General features: G+C 37.9%; 1 protein-coding gene across 2 annotated transcripts in view; it reads right to left on the reverse strand.

Moving 5' to 3' along the window:
* LOC145955666 (uncharacterized) overlaps positions 1–14,960 on the reverse strand; it is a 57,931-nt gene that overhangs the window by 24,751 nt on the left and 18,220 nt on the right. The window contains exon 2 of one of the 2 annotated variants that reach the window (XM_083070643.1): positions 5,878–10,665. The exons of the other annotated variant lie outside the window; for it this stretch is intronic. Within the exon in view, the coding sequence (XP_082926769.1) occupies positions 7,192–8,331 (1,140 nt within the window). The 5' untranslated portion in view covers positions 8,332–10,665 and the 3' untranslated portion in view covers positions 5,878–7,191. Of the gene's footprint in view, positions 1–5,877; positions 10,666–14,960 lie in introns of those variants that run through there. 2 annotated transcript variants of the gene reach the window in all.

The raw sequence follows: 14,960 nt of genomic DNA on the forward strand, positions 1-14,960 counted from the left end.
ACCTTGGGACAATGAAATGACCCGTCATTATTAAAGTAAAAGAAAATAGTTAAAAGATTTCCCTGTTTAAGGAGTCCTGATCCAGAAGCCTATCTTATTGTCGAGATAGATGCCTCAGACTTAGGATGTGGGGGAATTTTAAAGCAAAAGATTTTATCAAAAGAACAAGTTGTCAGATATCATTTAGGTATTTGGCACCCTGCTCAAAAGAAATATTCGACAGTTAAAAAAGAAATTTTATCAATAGTTTTATGTCTTCAAAAATTTCAAGATGATTTATTTTCAAAAAGATTTTTAATTAGAACAGATTGCAAAGCAGCTCCATCAGTTTTACAAAAGGATGTTAAAAATCTAGTTTCAAAACATATTTTCGCTAGATGGCAAGCTCTATTATCATGCTTCGATTTTGAGATTGAACATATTAAAGGAGAATCAAACACATTACCAGATTATTTAACAAGAGAGTTTTTATAGGAAAATGAGCAAAAGCTCTAGAGAAAATTATGGGACGCCCTTCAAGGCCCCACTCAACAATACTGTTAAATTGGCTTAATCAGAAGCATCAAGAAAATTATCGGCTTCGCCGAGTTCATCAAGAAAATTACATCAGTCTTTCAATACAAAATTACCCAGAAAAAACTCAATATTTTTAGAAGCAGCCGCCTCTCCATTACTCTTTCACAATAAATTTGACCCTATTTCTGCCCTAGGTCATGCTCCAGAACCTAGCTCAATACTTTCTCCTTCAAAACAAATTTCCCAAAACCTTTCTAAAAATATTACCCACAATACTACTCCAACAACCACACCTTCAAATTCAAGATCATATGACGATTCATACATCACCAAAGATCAATATATTGATATTATGCCAATAGAACCCGAGTGGAAAGATCTAACTCGAGAACAGTTACTCAATACCATTTTTCCTAAAGACTGCCATTTCCAAAACTTTTTAAAACCTAGAATATTTTATGAATTCATTCTAATTGATTCTGACTCAATAGAATTATTTCATGCAAGAGATGCCGAAAACAATATTCAATTTTCCAAAATCAAGATCCTCAAGATTATGTCTCCTGAAGAATGGGGACAACCCATCCATCAACCAAAATCATTTTCAAGACAATTTCAACCCCAAACATACACTTATTATGATTACACCATGGCATGGACATACATGCTATATTTGCAACGCAAGACACATTCCTGGTTCTTCGGGTTCCGCAGAGGAATCTCTTTTAAAATTTCCTAAATGGTTCCTCCAATGGTTCTATACATGGGGATCCATTAGAAAATTATTCCCTCAAGAAGTTTCTAAGAACTATGATTATTTTAAAGAAGTTACAACATTCTTACCAAACTACAAAATGATTACTTTTGTAGCATCCCAGAACATTACATGGATTGTTACATAGGATTATATCTTCAGGCAACCATACGATAACGTTCCTTTGAAAATATTATCAAGATCCATAAAAATTAAGTGGTGGAAAAAAGTTCGATTTAAATTTAATTAGCAAATCAAGAATTAAAGAATGGGCCAAAGGTAACTCTCCAACATTATTACAACAGCAACACAAGAAAAGAATCGCCGAGAATACCCAATTCTTGGCCGAAAATTCTTCTTGCGAACTGGAAGAGGCTAACTCGGCCATACTGAAAAAGCAATTGTTAGATGCTTTGTCCTCTTTAGGAACAGAATCTGACAAAGAAGAAGTTGAAGATTGCTTTGCCATCCAGATGGCTCAAGCTCCGGAAGATGAGGATATTGATTTTGCTAATTTGTAGCAATCAAATAGAAAGGTTGTTCAAATTAAGCAGAAAATTACAGAAAATGAATTTCAGATTAAAGAACACATTGAAAATCGCATAAGGACTATTATTGAAAAATTAAAGGCAGTCGAAGATGAAGACCAAAGTTGGAATATCTGAAAACCTGAGAAGATTTGGCATCTGAGTAAGAAGTCGTGGGTCCCTTGTTCCCCACATCGCCCAAAAGATGCTTTTGTATTTTGTCTTTTGCGTCGGCGGTCTAAAGTAAATATTCGCCAGTTGTATTTTGTTTTTGTATAGGCAGCCTAAATAGTAAAGGTTTGCCAGTTGTATTTAGATGATAACACGTGTATGTCTAAGATGTGTTATCAGTAAAGTAAAGTCTGGCTTGTCGCCACCGGCCCGAACGGGCCTCGGCGGTCGCGAAGACGGTCGAGCTCGCTTATTATTTTTAGTTTTGAAAATGTATTGGATTATTAGAACGACTTGTTCTCAAACTGAGACCTTGTCGATCTTATCCAATTTATTTATTAAAAGTCTCACCAATCCATATTAATCCCAAGCGGGACCCTCCATGGATTAGTGGTTTTCGCAAAAGGAGGGTTCGTGGAGTCGCCACCAATGTTTTACTCAAAACATTGGAAAAAGGGATAAGGCAATTGATTTTATAAATCAACTTTGGCCATTACAACCAGAGTTGGGTAAGGGAGTCGGTTACGCGTGGGGAAGGTGTTAGCACCCCACAGCGCCCCTTTCGGGTTCCCTATGACAGATTATTTCTAAAATAACAGTGTAAAATTACTAAATTACCCCTATTTATTCTAAGCAATTATAAATTAACTATCTACATGATGACAGTTTAAATATGCACACAAAAAGCAGTAAAAGGAAGGATTTAAGAAGAAACCTCTTGGAGCGTGCTTTTATATATTGAGTAAAACTGGGAAGCTTTTTGGCGTTCCCTCGCTCTACAAGCTCGCTCGCTCCTTCCTAAAAACTTTTGACTATGGAAATCCGGAGGATTTCCCTTCGACTAGGTTCGAATCTCCAAGCTAAGTGCTCGGAATTCCAGAACTTCGTCGGATCGACTCCCAGAGAGATTTCTAGGGCAGAACACTGCTCAAAAACCCCAGAATACTCAAGGATGGAGTCAAAACTGAGTGTGAAAGTGTGGAATGACGTCCAATTGACGTCATATTTATAGGGAATAGGCGCAATACGGCCTACAGAAGCAATACGGCCGTATTGAAATTTTTGAACTTCAATACGGTCGTATTGAGTTCAATACGGCCGTATTGAAATTCAGAAATTTCAATGCGCCCGTATTGAGTTCACTGCGGCTGTATTGAAGCTTCAATACGGCCGTATTGGTTTCAGTACGGCCGTATTGAAGTTTCAGAAACTTCAATACGCCGTATTGAGTTCACTGCGGCCGTATTGAAGCTTCAATACGGCCGTATTAAGTTCAGTACGGCCGTATTGGGCTTCATTCCCTCCACTTCCTTATTTTGAGCTATTCTAAGACCTCTAGACCTACAGAGAACCCTCCTAGGGCCTTCCAGGAGTCCTTCTGGCTGATCTTCCTTCAGTCTTCGAGAGTCTTCAAGCTTTATTTCCGACCCGGACAATTTTAGGGGTCTACAGCTGCCCCCCCTTTACTTAGTCGGACGGCCTTTTGGTGTACTGGCTGACAAGTAAAGGAGTTGACCCAATTGTCCGGGTGATGCGCCGACCTTCTGACTTGTAGCGTCTTCCGGTGGAAAATTGTCGAGTAGCCTCTCCAGGTTTTGCTTTGCTTGTTGCCCAAGCTGGAAGCTGTGAGTACCGCCTCTCCAGGCTTAGCTTCACTCTTTGTTCGAGCCGGAAGCTAAGTACCCTTGTGACAACGGTAGCAGTGTGAGTTTCGCCCCTCCAGGATTAGTCTCGCTCTTTGTTCGAGCCGGAAACTAAGCACCTTTGTGACGACGGTGAGCAGTGTGAGTTTCGCCTCTCCAGGCTTTGCTTTGCTTGCTGCCCAAGCTGGAAGCTGTGAGTACCGCCTCTCCAGGCTTAGCTTCACTCTTTGTTTGAGCCGGAAGCTAAGTACCCTTGTGAAAACGGTAGCAGTGAGTACCTCCTTTCCAGAGATAGCTTCGCTCATTGCTCGAGCCGGAAGGTGCATACCTCCGTGTTTGTGACGACGGGGGTAGCGTGAATATCTCCTTTCCAGGGATTTGTGATGATTTTGTCTCCACAGTCCACGATGCTGCTTCGACGGTTTTTTCTGATTTTGTGCCACTGAGGGCTGGATAACGCAGGGATCCGTCTAGGGGATGTGCAGTCATTCACAGGTTCCTGTGCCCCAACTTGCATTGCATTGTTGGTACCCATGGGGAATTTCTGACTCCTTGGGGTGTAGACACAGATGCTCTTTCTCTCTGAGTTGAGCGATGCCTTATGTTTGGCTGACGTCCTTTGACGTTGGTGGAGTATCCCGGTTCATCCTTATTCGGGTATCTCTTTTTGATTTTCTGATTTTTGCTGCCTCTGTGTAGGCTGTTATCCGCTGGGGATTCTGGATGTTGATTTTGTCTCCACAGTCCACGATGCTGTTTCGACGATTGTTTTTGATTTTTGTGCCACTGAGGGCTGGATAACGCAGGGATCCGTCTAGGGGATGTGCAGTTACTCATAGGTTATTGTGTCCCAACTTTCCATTGAGTAGTTGGCGCCCATTGAGGAATTTCTGTTTCCTTGGGGTGTAGACACGAAGATGCTCTTTCTGAGATGAGCAGTGCCTTATGGTTGGCTGACGTCCTTTGGACGTTGGTGGAGTATCCCGGTTATCCTTATTCGGGTAACTCTTTTTAATTTTTGGATTTTGTTGCCTCTGTGTAGGCTGTTATCCGCCAGGGGATTTTGTCATTGGTTTGTGATTGGCCTCTTCTGTTAGGCAGATCATCTTGATGTTTAATGATAGGCTGAGAGCCGGATTCCACTTGGGGAATGGTTATTGATCTTTTTTGATTTTTTTCTTTTGCAGGGATGCCTCTGAGTAGGCGACTGGGGAATGTGGGATCTTATGTATCCCAGAGTATTATTTAGGAAGCCTCTGCAGGCTTAGCCTCACTTAGCGCTTGAGTCAGAGAGCTATCTTCCACTGAGGAAGTTTTAAGTCCTTTGACTAGATATACTGCTTGGGTGATCGTGCTTCCATTGGGGATGTCGTCGATCTTGCTTTGATAGCTCTCGCTGGGGATTCGTTCCGTGAGCTTGAGTTGAGGTTTCTCTGGGGAGTATTATTTCTGCGAGCCTCTCCAGGCTCAATTATTCTGTACAGTTGGGGAGTATTATTTCTGCAAGCCTCTCCAGGCTTTAGTTATCTTGAGGAAGTATTATTTCTGCAAGCCTCTCCAGGCTCAGTTATGATGAAGGAGTATTATTTCGGCAAGCCTCTCCAGGCTCAGTTATTCTGCGGGAGTATTATTTAGGCAAGCCTCTCCAGGCTCAATTATTTTGCGGGAGTATTATTTCGGCAAGCCTCTCCAGGCTCAATTATTTTGTACGAGGCGATTGATTTTCTAAATCTTTTGCCTTTTTTTGTCGTTTTTGGCTTTGTCTGTATTTTTGCCTTTTTTGTCATTTTTTGGCTTTTTCTGTATTTTTGCCTTTTCTGTTGTTTTTCGGCTTTTTCTGTACAGAAATGTCTCAGTTATTCTGAGAGAGTATTATTTCGGCGAGCCTCTCCAGGCTCAATTATTTTCTGAGAGTATTCTTTCGGCAAGCCTCTCCAGGCTCAGTTATTCTGAGAGTATTATTTCGGCAAGCCTCTCCAGGCTCAGTTATTCTGTATGAGTATTGTTTCGACAAGCCTCTCCAGGCTCAATTATTCTGAAAGAGTATTCTTTCGGCGAGCCTCTCCAGGCTCAGTTATTCTGTACAATTTTCTTGTTGGATTTTTTGTACCCATGCCTCTTTTCCGTTTTCGGCTTTTTGTTGACTGCTGTCATACACAATCAATTTTTCCTATTTTCTATTTTATGCAATTGCCTCGTGACGAGGTCTTTGAAAATTTCTTTATGGCCAATACGGCCGTATCCATTTCAGTACGCCCATGTTGAGTTGAAAATTTGTTCATAACCCCAATTTTAGTACGGGTGTACTGAACATGGTACAGGCGCATTGTTTTTTTCTGAAGTTTATATTTTTTGTTTTTTTTTTTGTTTTTTTTGTTTTTTCAATAAACAGAGAATAAGTGATCTTCCAGTACACCTATCATCTGTATGCATGTATGCGGTATGATGCACCTAATTCTATTTGATTCTTTTTTCAAAAGAATTAACCGATGCGTTTTTCTGTTTGGATTTTGCCATTCCTCCAGACGGACTGTGCTCTGCCGATTTCTGTTACCGAGGAATGATGCGTATTTTGATTTTGGTGTCATCAACCAAATGATTCTTCCCTTTCTTTAAGAGATGTGTCAACCCTCCTATTGACCACTATATCTCCATGTTTCCACTAGATTATTCAAAAATCGTTGGGACAAGAGAGAAAAGAAGGAAAGGATATATTTTCAAAAGTTTGTGTTTTAGAGGGGATTATTTTATTTTTTGAAAAATGGTTTTTGTAAGAATGGCTGGCCATGGTAGGCTTATGTGTTTAGGCTTGTTTGATTAAACACTTATGAGGTTAAGCACATCTTTGTTATTAATGATTGTGCTTGGATGGCTTTTCTTGAGCCCCTTGTTGAATTCAATTGATGGTACCATCATGGATTTATTTTGTTTTTCTTTTTTGACGGCCCTAACTTTTGCCTAAAACACCCATTTGTGATGTCTTAGCGGGCTTTTGTTTTTGTTCATTATTTTTGCGCAGTCCCCTTTTTGGGTTTCCTGCCGAGCTTATTATCTTTAGGATTTCTTTTATCCATGATGGCACTTATTGATGCCAAGAAAAGGTGCTCCAAGCTGTCATGCACACTTCCACATAAAAATGATGCGGGTTTATTGATTATTAAGACGATTTTAACCTCACTTATGTTCATTCAAACAGGGTTAAATAATGTGGTTTAGAATTTTATTGCAAGCAAGAAAAGAAGCAATAAGAAATTAATGAAGAATGATTTTATTATAATCGCAGCGGAAACATGTGCCCTATCGAGGCTCGGGGGTCGGGCTGTCCCCGAGGAGTGATCTCTAATAGTCACTGAGTCTATACATCCCTATTAGAAGGAAAAGGACACTTGATGACGACAGCTGGCCTTGACGTTTGTGAACCAGCCTTCCTAAAGATCTGGCTTAAAGAATGTCGAGAAGGATCTTGATTCCTCTTCGTTCTTTGATCTTTAACAGGGTTGTATCCTAACCCTTGTTTCCCCGGATTGTCCTTGATAACGGGTAGTTAGGGAATTCCTTAGGAGTCCTTGCCAAGTCCTTGTCACGGCAAGTATCCATTTTTGGTGAGCATATGGGCTACCTTCTTCATTTCTCGGGGAAACGTTTCAACATTGGCAATTTCCAATGCTTGGAAGGCGGTTCTTAAAGCTTCCTCTGCTGCATCCACGTAAGGTATGTTGGATGGCTTGCTGATGAGTATGTCATCTTCAGCTTGTACAGTCACCAGTTTGTCACCCACTATGAACTTGACTTTCTGGTGGAGCGTAGAGGGTACAGCTTTCGCATCCTGAATCCAAGGTCGGCCAAGGAGACAGCTGTATGCCGGAGTAATGTCCATCACGTGAAATTCGACGTTGAAGATAGTGGGTCCAATTTGGATTGGAAGATTGATCTCTCCCACCACTTCTCTTTTAGAACCGTCGAAAGCTCGAACGATCATGTTGCTCAGGTGCATTTGGACTCCCTTGATTGCCAATTGCTTGAGCGTTCTTTTTGGCATCACATTCAAGGAAGATCCATTATCTACCAAGACTTTAGCGATGTGATACTCCTTGCACTTTACAGAGATGTGCAAGGGCTTGTTATGATTCGGTCCCCCAGCGGGGATTTCTTCATCGGTGAAAGTGAGGTGATCACTAGCCATGATGTGACTAACAATCCCCTCAAACTTGTCTTGGGAGATAGTGTGCGACACATATGCCTCGTTCAAGACTTTCGACAGAGCTTGCCGATGCGGTTCGGAGCTTAGGATCAACGACAACAGCGTAATCTTTGCTGGCGTCCTATGAAGTTGATCCACGATGGAGTACTCACTCTGTCGGATAAATTTTAACAGCTCGTCTGTCTCCTCCTCGGATTCTTTTTCCTCGGTTTTCTTTTCTTCTTTTTCTTTATTCTTGGGAGCTTTATCATGAAGATCATCGGGAGTGTAGATCCTGCCACTCCTAGTCATGCCCCCAAGTCCAGCGATGTTAGAGATATCGCTGTCGGCAGAAAGGTGGATGTCGTATATCCATGGCACAGCCTTATTTGATTCGTAGGGGAAAGGTCTTGGAGCAGTGATCCTTAATGGTGTTGGACCTTCCCCTTTATTCGTCTTGATTACCAATAATGGAGCTGTCGTGTGCTCGCTTGGCGCGGTTGTTGGCTTACACTTGATAACGAACGGCGTGCGATCCATTCTTTGAACATACGCATCGATTATTTCTTTCTTTTTATTAATATTTATTAATGGAATACTAGGAGAGATGTATGAAATGAATAACTCCTAGATCCCTCCATGATCTATATGCATGATATGAGATGATGGTGGTGGATATGCATGCATAGTGTTTATTCAACTAAGCATTATTATGTTTTTAGGATGTTCCTAAGATGATGCATGATATTGCTTGGTTTGGATAAATAACCCTTTTTTCTTTTTTTGGGTATTTTTTATTTTATATATTTTTTGTATTTTTTGGGTGAAAAGGGAAACTACCTATATGAATGTGATGAAGGTAGATGTTAACACCGTATAATGGAAGATTCTTATTCCTATTTATTCTTATTTTTAAAAAAGGGAATGTTGTATGTTTAAATAATGCAATGTATGCTCAAACAATTTCACATAAACAATGCACAAACAATTCACTCATCCACGAACAGTCACGAGCGAATCACGAGGTAGGGGTCTCCTGCAGAAAAGTGCATATTCAAGGAGGATCTAACTGTTCTCACTTGGTCAAAGGCCCCCAAGGTGCCCCCATTATAGGGACCCAATTCCTCTCGTCGTAAGTCGATGGAAAGCTCCAACGCACTGTCGGACTCAAGTTCATGGTTATCACCTTGAGTGATGTTTTTCCGACAACGGTCTCGTAGGCTCCTATAGACCCATTCAACCGGCCGTACTAACATCCACTCCCTATGGATTACCACTCATGCCCCCGGGTATAGAGGGAACTGTTGTGTGCAAAGGTTTGTGTGCAATTTATTTCAAACAATTGCGGAAATTTAAACAAACAACAGTTATTTAAAGCCAAATATATAAAGCATGTTATCATACAAGCAAGGGGTAATAAAGTAATTTTTAACTATTATTTGTTAAAAATAATCTGTCACTAAATGGGACTGACTCTCGAACATTCCCCAGTGGAGTCGCCATCTGTCGCCACCGGCCCGAACGGGCCTCGGCGGTCGCGAAGACGGTCGAGCTCGCTTATTATTTTTAGTTTTGAAAATGTATTGGATTATTAGAACGACTTGTTCTCAAACTGAGACCTTGTCGATCTTATCCAATTTATTTATTAAAAGTCTCACCAATCCATATTAATCCCAAGCGGGACCCTCCATGGATTAGTGGTTTTCGCAAAAGGAGGGTTCGTGGAGTCGCCACCAATGTTTTACTCAAAACATTGGAAAAAGGGATAAGGCAATTGATTTTATAAATCAACTTTGGCCATTACAACCAGAGTTGGGTAAGGGAGTCGGTTACGCGTGGGGAAGGTGTTAGCACCCCACAGCGCCCCTTTCGGGTTCCCTATGACAGATTATTTCTAAAATAACAGTGTAAAATTACTAAATTACCCCTATTTATTCTAAGCAATTATAAATTAACTATCTACATGATGACAGTTTAAATATGCACACAAAAAGCAGTAAAAGGAAGGATTTAAGAAGAAACCTCTTGGAGCGTGCTTTTATATATTGAGTAAAACTGGGAAGCTTTTTGGCGTTCCCTCGCTCTACAAGCTCGCTCGCTCCTTCCTAAAAACTTTTGACTATGGAAATCCGGAGGATTTCCCTTCGACTAGGTTCGAATCTCCAAGCTAAGTGCTCGGAATTCCAGAACTTCGTCGGATCGACTCCCAGAGAGATTTCTAGGGCAGAACACTGCTCAAAAACCCCAGAATACTCAAGGATGGAGTCAAAACTGAGTGTGAAAGTGTGGAATGACGTCCAATTGACGTCATATTTATAGGGAATAGGCGCAATACGGCCTACAGAAGCAATACGGCCGTATTGAAATTTTTGAACTTCAATACGGTCGTATTGAGTTCAATACGGCCGTATTGAAATTCAGAAATTTCAATGCGCCCGTATTGAGTTCACTGCGGCTGTATTGAAGCTTCAATACGGCCGTATTGGTTTCAGTACGGCCGTATTGAAGTTTCAGAAACTTCAATACGCCGTATTGAGTTCACTGCGGCCGTATTGAAGCTTCAATACGGCCGTATTAAGCTCAGTACGGCCGTATTGGGCTTCATTCCCTCCACTTCCTTATTTTGAGCTATTCTAAGACCTCTAGACCTACAGAGAACCCTCCTAGGGCCTTCCAGGAGTCCTTCTGGCTGATCTTCCTTCAGTCTTCGAGAGTCTTCAAGCTTTATTTCCGACCCGGACAATTTTAGGGGTCTACATGGCTCTTTGTCTATAAAAGGTCTCTCATTTAGAGTAGAGGGACACAGCTCCTCCGAGCCTTAAACTTCTATCTCTCTTTGAGTCTCCTTCATAGCTAAGAACCCTGGCTTTGCGTCTGTAAAAAATCTCTGTAAGATTTATTGTTTCAATGATAATATATTTTGAAGATGGATCTGTTTGGATATATTTGAATGAAGATTATTCTAGACATGATTATTGTGTTTTTGTAAAATTTTATTTGCATCGTATTTCCTACTCTATTCCTATTATAACTTATATTGAATAAAATTTTCAAGAATATGAAAACATTGTGCATAACTTTGAAACATTTAGATCATTCAGTGAAAATATAACCCCATTAATAATTGAATTTCTTTTCCATTAATTTCTCTTTCTTTTCTTCCTTTACCTTACCTTCCGCTGGATCTGGTACCTAAATGGTATCAGAGCCAACGATCAAAAATTTTGCGTAATATATAGTATTAATATTTAAAGGATTTATTTGAACCTAACTTGGAGGCTCTGCCACCATTACTGGGAAGTATAACCCCATTAATAATTGAATTTCTTTTCCATTAATTTCTCTTTCTTTTCTTCCTTTACCTTACCTTCCGCTGGATCTGGTACCTAAATGGTATCAGAGCCAACGATCAAAAATTTTGCGTAATATATTCTCAGAACTTATACTTCCAACTTTGGTCTTCATCTTCAACTGCCTTTAATTTTTCCATAATAGTCCTTATGCGATTTTCAATGTGTTCTTTAATCTGAAATTCATTTTCTATAATTTTCTGCTTAATTTGAACAACCTTTCTATTTGATTGCTACAAATTAGCAAAATCAATATCCTCATCTTCCGGAGCTTGAGCCATCTGGATGGCAAAGCAATCTTCAACTTCTTCTTCGTCAGATTCTGTTCCTAATGAGGACAAAGCATCTAACAATTGCTTTTTCAGTATAGCTTTCTCTTCGTTAGAGGAAGGGAGATTTTCCAAAATATTCTTTGTAAGAGGCTTTTCAATCTTCATAGTGGGCTGGGCCTTAGCTGGTGATTGAAGTCCCAAAGTTTTCCATTTTTGAAACCTATCTTCTACATATTTGACTTCGAACATCTTCCACCAAAAAACTTTGGTTTTTCGACAAATAGTTTTCGGATAGGTTTCTTCTTTATGTTAATGGATTTCAAGAAGATGGGCCAAGAGCTAGCTTATGCCCGTAGTAGAACAAAATTTTATGAGACGCACATGGGGCGGTTGATTTGGGGTGAGGATTTCATATTTTCGATATATATTCAAAAAAATTTCAGGAATTATAGATTGGACTGGACTTATTTGAAAAAACCAGTCTACAAACCAATTAGGAATTGGAAGGGGTAATTCATTTGTAAAACTGATATACCAAGAATGTTTAGGGTTTTCTTCTAATAGAATATAGGTCCAGGCCGTTTGATAATCAAAATATGAATATGAAGGAGGATCAAAAGGTCTAGAGAAATTCTTTTCGGTGAAGGGGTGTTGCTTCCAATCATGGTAAGACAACACTTTAACTATTTTCAGTTTAGAGTAATTTATTATGGATGGGTTTTTTGAATTTGCTACTGGGGTAATTTCTACTGATCCTGAATCTATTAAAATAAATTGATAAAATTTTTTGTTTTTCTTTAAATTTTCATTTTTCGGTATCCAACTCCAATGAAGAGGAGCTAGACTTTTTACTATCTTCCAGGGATCGTCTTCTTGCCAGTGATCTTCGATTGTTACAACATGTTGACAATGTTCAAGGATATGAAATTCTTTTGAGATGTGTTTAGAGGTAGAGGAAGTGACCTTTTCAGGAGTATTTGGGCTCTGAGCCAATACTGTGAATTTGTTCTCAAGAGGATTTTTTAAGGTGTTGGGTAATTTTCGAGTTTGGGAGGCTTTTGAATATGATGGAGAGAAGTCATCTAGCGAAAGGCTAGATGGCCCGGTTTTTTCAGAGGGATTGGGCTGAGAGCCCATTTTTGGTGTGGTCATGGGTGAAACCCTGCAAAAATTCTCTGGTTAAAAAATCTGGAATTGAATTATTCTTTCCTTTTATAAATTCAATTTCAAAATCAAAAAAAGATATTAAACTTTGCCATCTAGCAAAAATCTGTTTTGAAACCAAATTTTTAACATCTTTTTCTAAAACTTCTTTTGCTGATTTACAATCTATTCTCAAAAGAAATTTTTTGTTTATTAAATCATGCTAAAATTTTTGCATGCATAAAACAATGCTTAAAATTTCTTTTTTAATAGTACTATATTTAGTTTGGGTTGGATTCCATATTCCTGAATGATATTTTACTATTTGTTCAGGATGATTTCCTGTTTTTTGTTTAAGTATTCCCCCATATCCTTGTTCTGGCGCATCGGTTTCTATTATCAGTTGGGCTTCGGGATTTGGGATTCCTAGACAAGGCAAGGATTTTACTTGGGCTTTTACTTCCTGAACTATTTTAGTTAACTCAGGAGTCCAAGGTTTTGGATTTTTTCTAAGCCTATTATAAAGGGGTTTACACAATATTCTAATGTTTGGAATAAAATCTGCTATATAATTTACACAACCCAAAAATCTTTGTAATTGATTTTTATCTTTAATTTCATCAGGAAATTTTTCTGAAAATTCTATACTTCTTTTTATAGGGGTAATTGTTCCTTGATAAATATCATGTCCCAAAAATCTAATTTTCGTTTGTGCTAGTTTAATTTTCTTTTGGGAAATAACCATTCCATTTATTTTTATTAGATTTTTAAATATTTTCAAATGTTTTAGATGTTGTTCAATTGATTCTGAAAATATTAGCACATCATCTATATAGACTAGTGCAAATTTTGAATATTGGTTTAATATAGTATTCATTATATTTTGAAATTCGGAGGGGGCATTTTTAAGTCCCATTGGCATTACATTCCATTCATATTGACCAAATGGTACTACAAATGTTGTTTTGTATTTATCTTCTTCTTTTACTTTTATTTGATAATAACCAATTTTCATATCAAACTTTGAAAATATGGTAGCATTATAAATTCTACTTATTAGTTCTGACTTATTAGGAAGAGGGTATCTTATCCATTTTAATACTTTATTCAATGGCTTATAATTGATGACCATTCTAGGTTCTCCTCTTTCTATTTCCGAAGCATTTTGTACATAAAAGGCTGCACAACTCCAAGGAGATTTACTAGGTCTTATTAATTTTTTATTTAAAAATTGTTGAATTTCTTTTCTACAATATTCTAGAGTTTCTTTATTCAATTGTACTGGCTTAGCTTTCGTGGGAATATTCTTTTCTACAAATCCTTCTTCATATGGTAGTTCTATTTCAAAATAATTTCGTTTCCAAAATGCAGTAGGGACATCTGAACATATTTCTCTTATTATTTCTTTTTCAATATTTTCAACTTCTTTTTTAATCCTTGGATCTTGTAATTTTTCTTCAATTTGTTTATATTTTATTTCGTTTTTTAAATATTTTATTTGTTTTGTTTTTGCTTGTATTTTTGTTATAATTTTTTTTTCAGTTATATCTTTTACATTATGTATTTCTTTTGTTGTTGCTGGTTTTATAAATTCAAATAACAATTCTTTAAATTGTATTCCTTCTGAAGTTACTGTAAAGGGATATATTTGGGTTAGGAAGGGTGTCCCTAAAATCATTTCTTCACTTATGTCTGGAGTTAAAATAAAAGTATTTTTAAAACAAGTTCCCTTATTACAAATATAAGCTTTTGAAAGTTTATATTTTACTTTTAATTTATTAGAATTTGCAGCTCATAAAGTTTGAACAGTTTTCTCATGATATTGGGTTGGTATTAAACCTTCTCTTATACAATTTAAATCTGCTCCTAAATCTACTAGAGCTGTAAAAGTTTTATGATATTCATTTCCTATTTTTAAAGTTGCTTTTATTAGCCATTTTTGCTGTATTATTTTTATTTGTCTTATAACTATATTTTCTTCGGCATTTGTTGAGCTAGATGGTTTATCTTTTTCAAGGATTTCTTTTATTAGTTCATTTTGCTGATAGTTTTCTTGTTTTATTTCAATCAATTGAGTTTTTATAATATTAACTTCTCCCTTTAATTCATTTATTTCTCTTTGTAAAACTCTAATATTTACAGGATTTTCTTTTAGTGAGGCTTTCTTTAATATTTGTGAAAAATCATACCCATTAAATTCAGGAGTAGTAATAGATTCTTCATGGATTTTATCTTCTAATATTAAGTCTTTCAATTTACTTAAATATTCTAGTTTTTCTTCTTCATTAGGTATTTTCTCTACCATTTCTAATATTAATTTTGCTTCAGCGGTTATTACATTTATATTAAATGAACATGAACATGGGCTTTCATCACATTCACATTCACTTTCTTCATCACTTGA

This window comes from Cajanus cajan, chromosome 3 (assembly GCF_000230855.2).
Source record: "Cajanus cajan strain Asha chromosome 3, NIPB_CcT2T_4, whole genome shotgun sequence".
NCBI classification, from domain to species: Eukaryota; Viridiplantae; Streptophyta; class Magnoliopsida; order Fabales; family Fabaceae; genus Cajanus; species Cajanus cajan.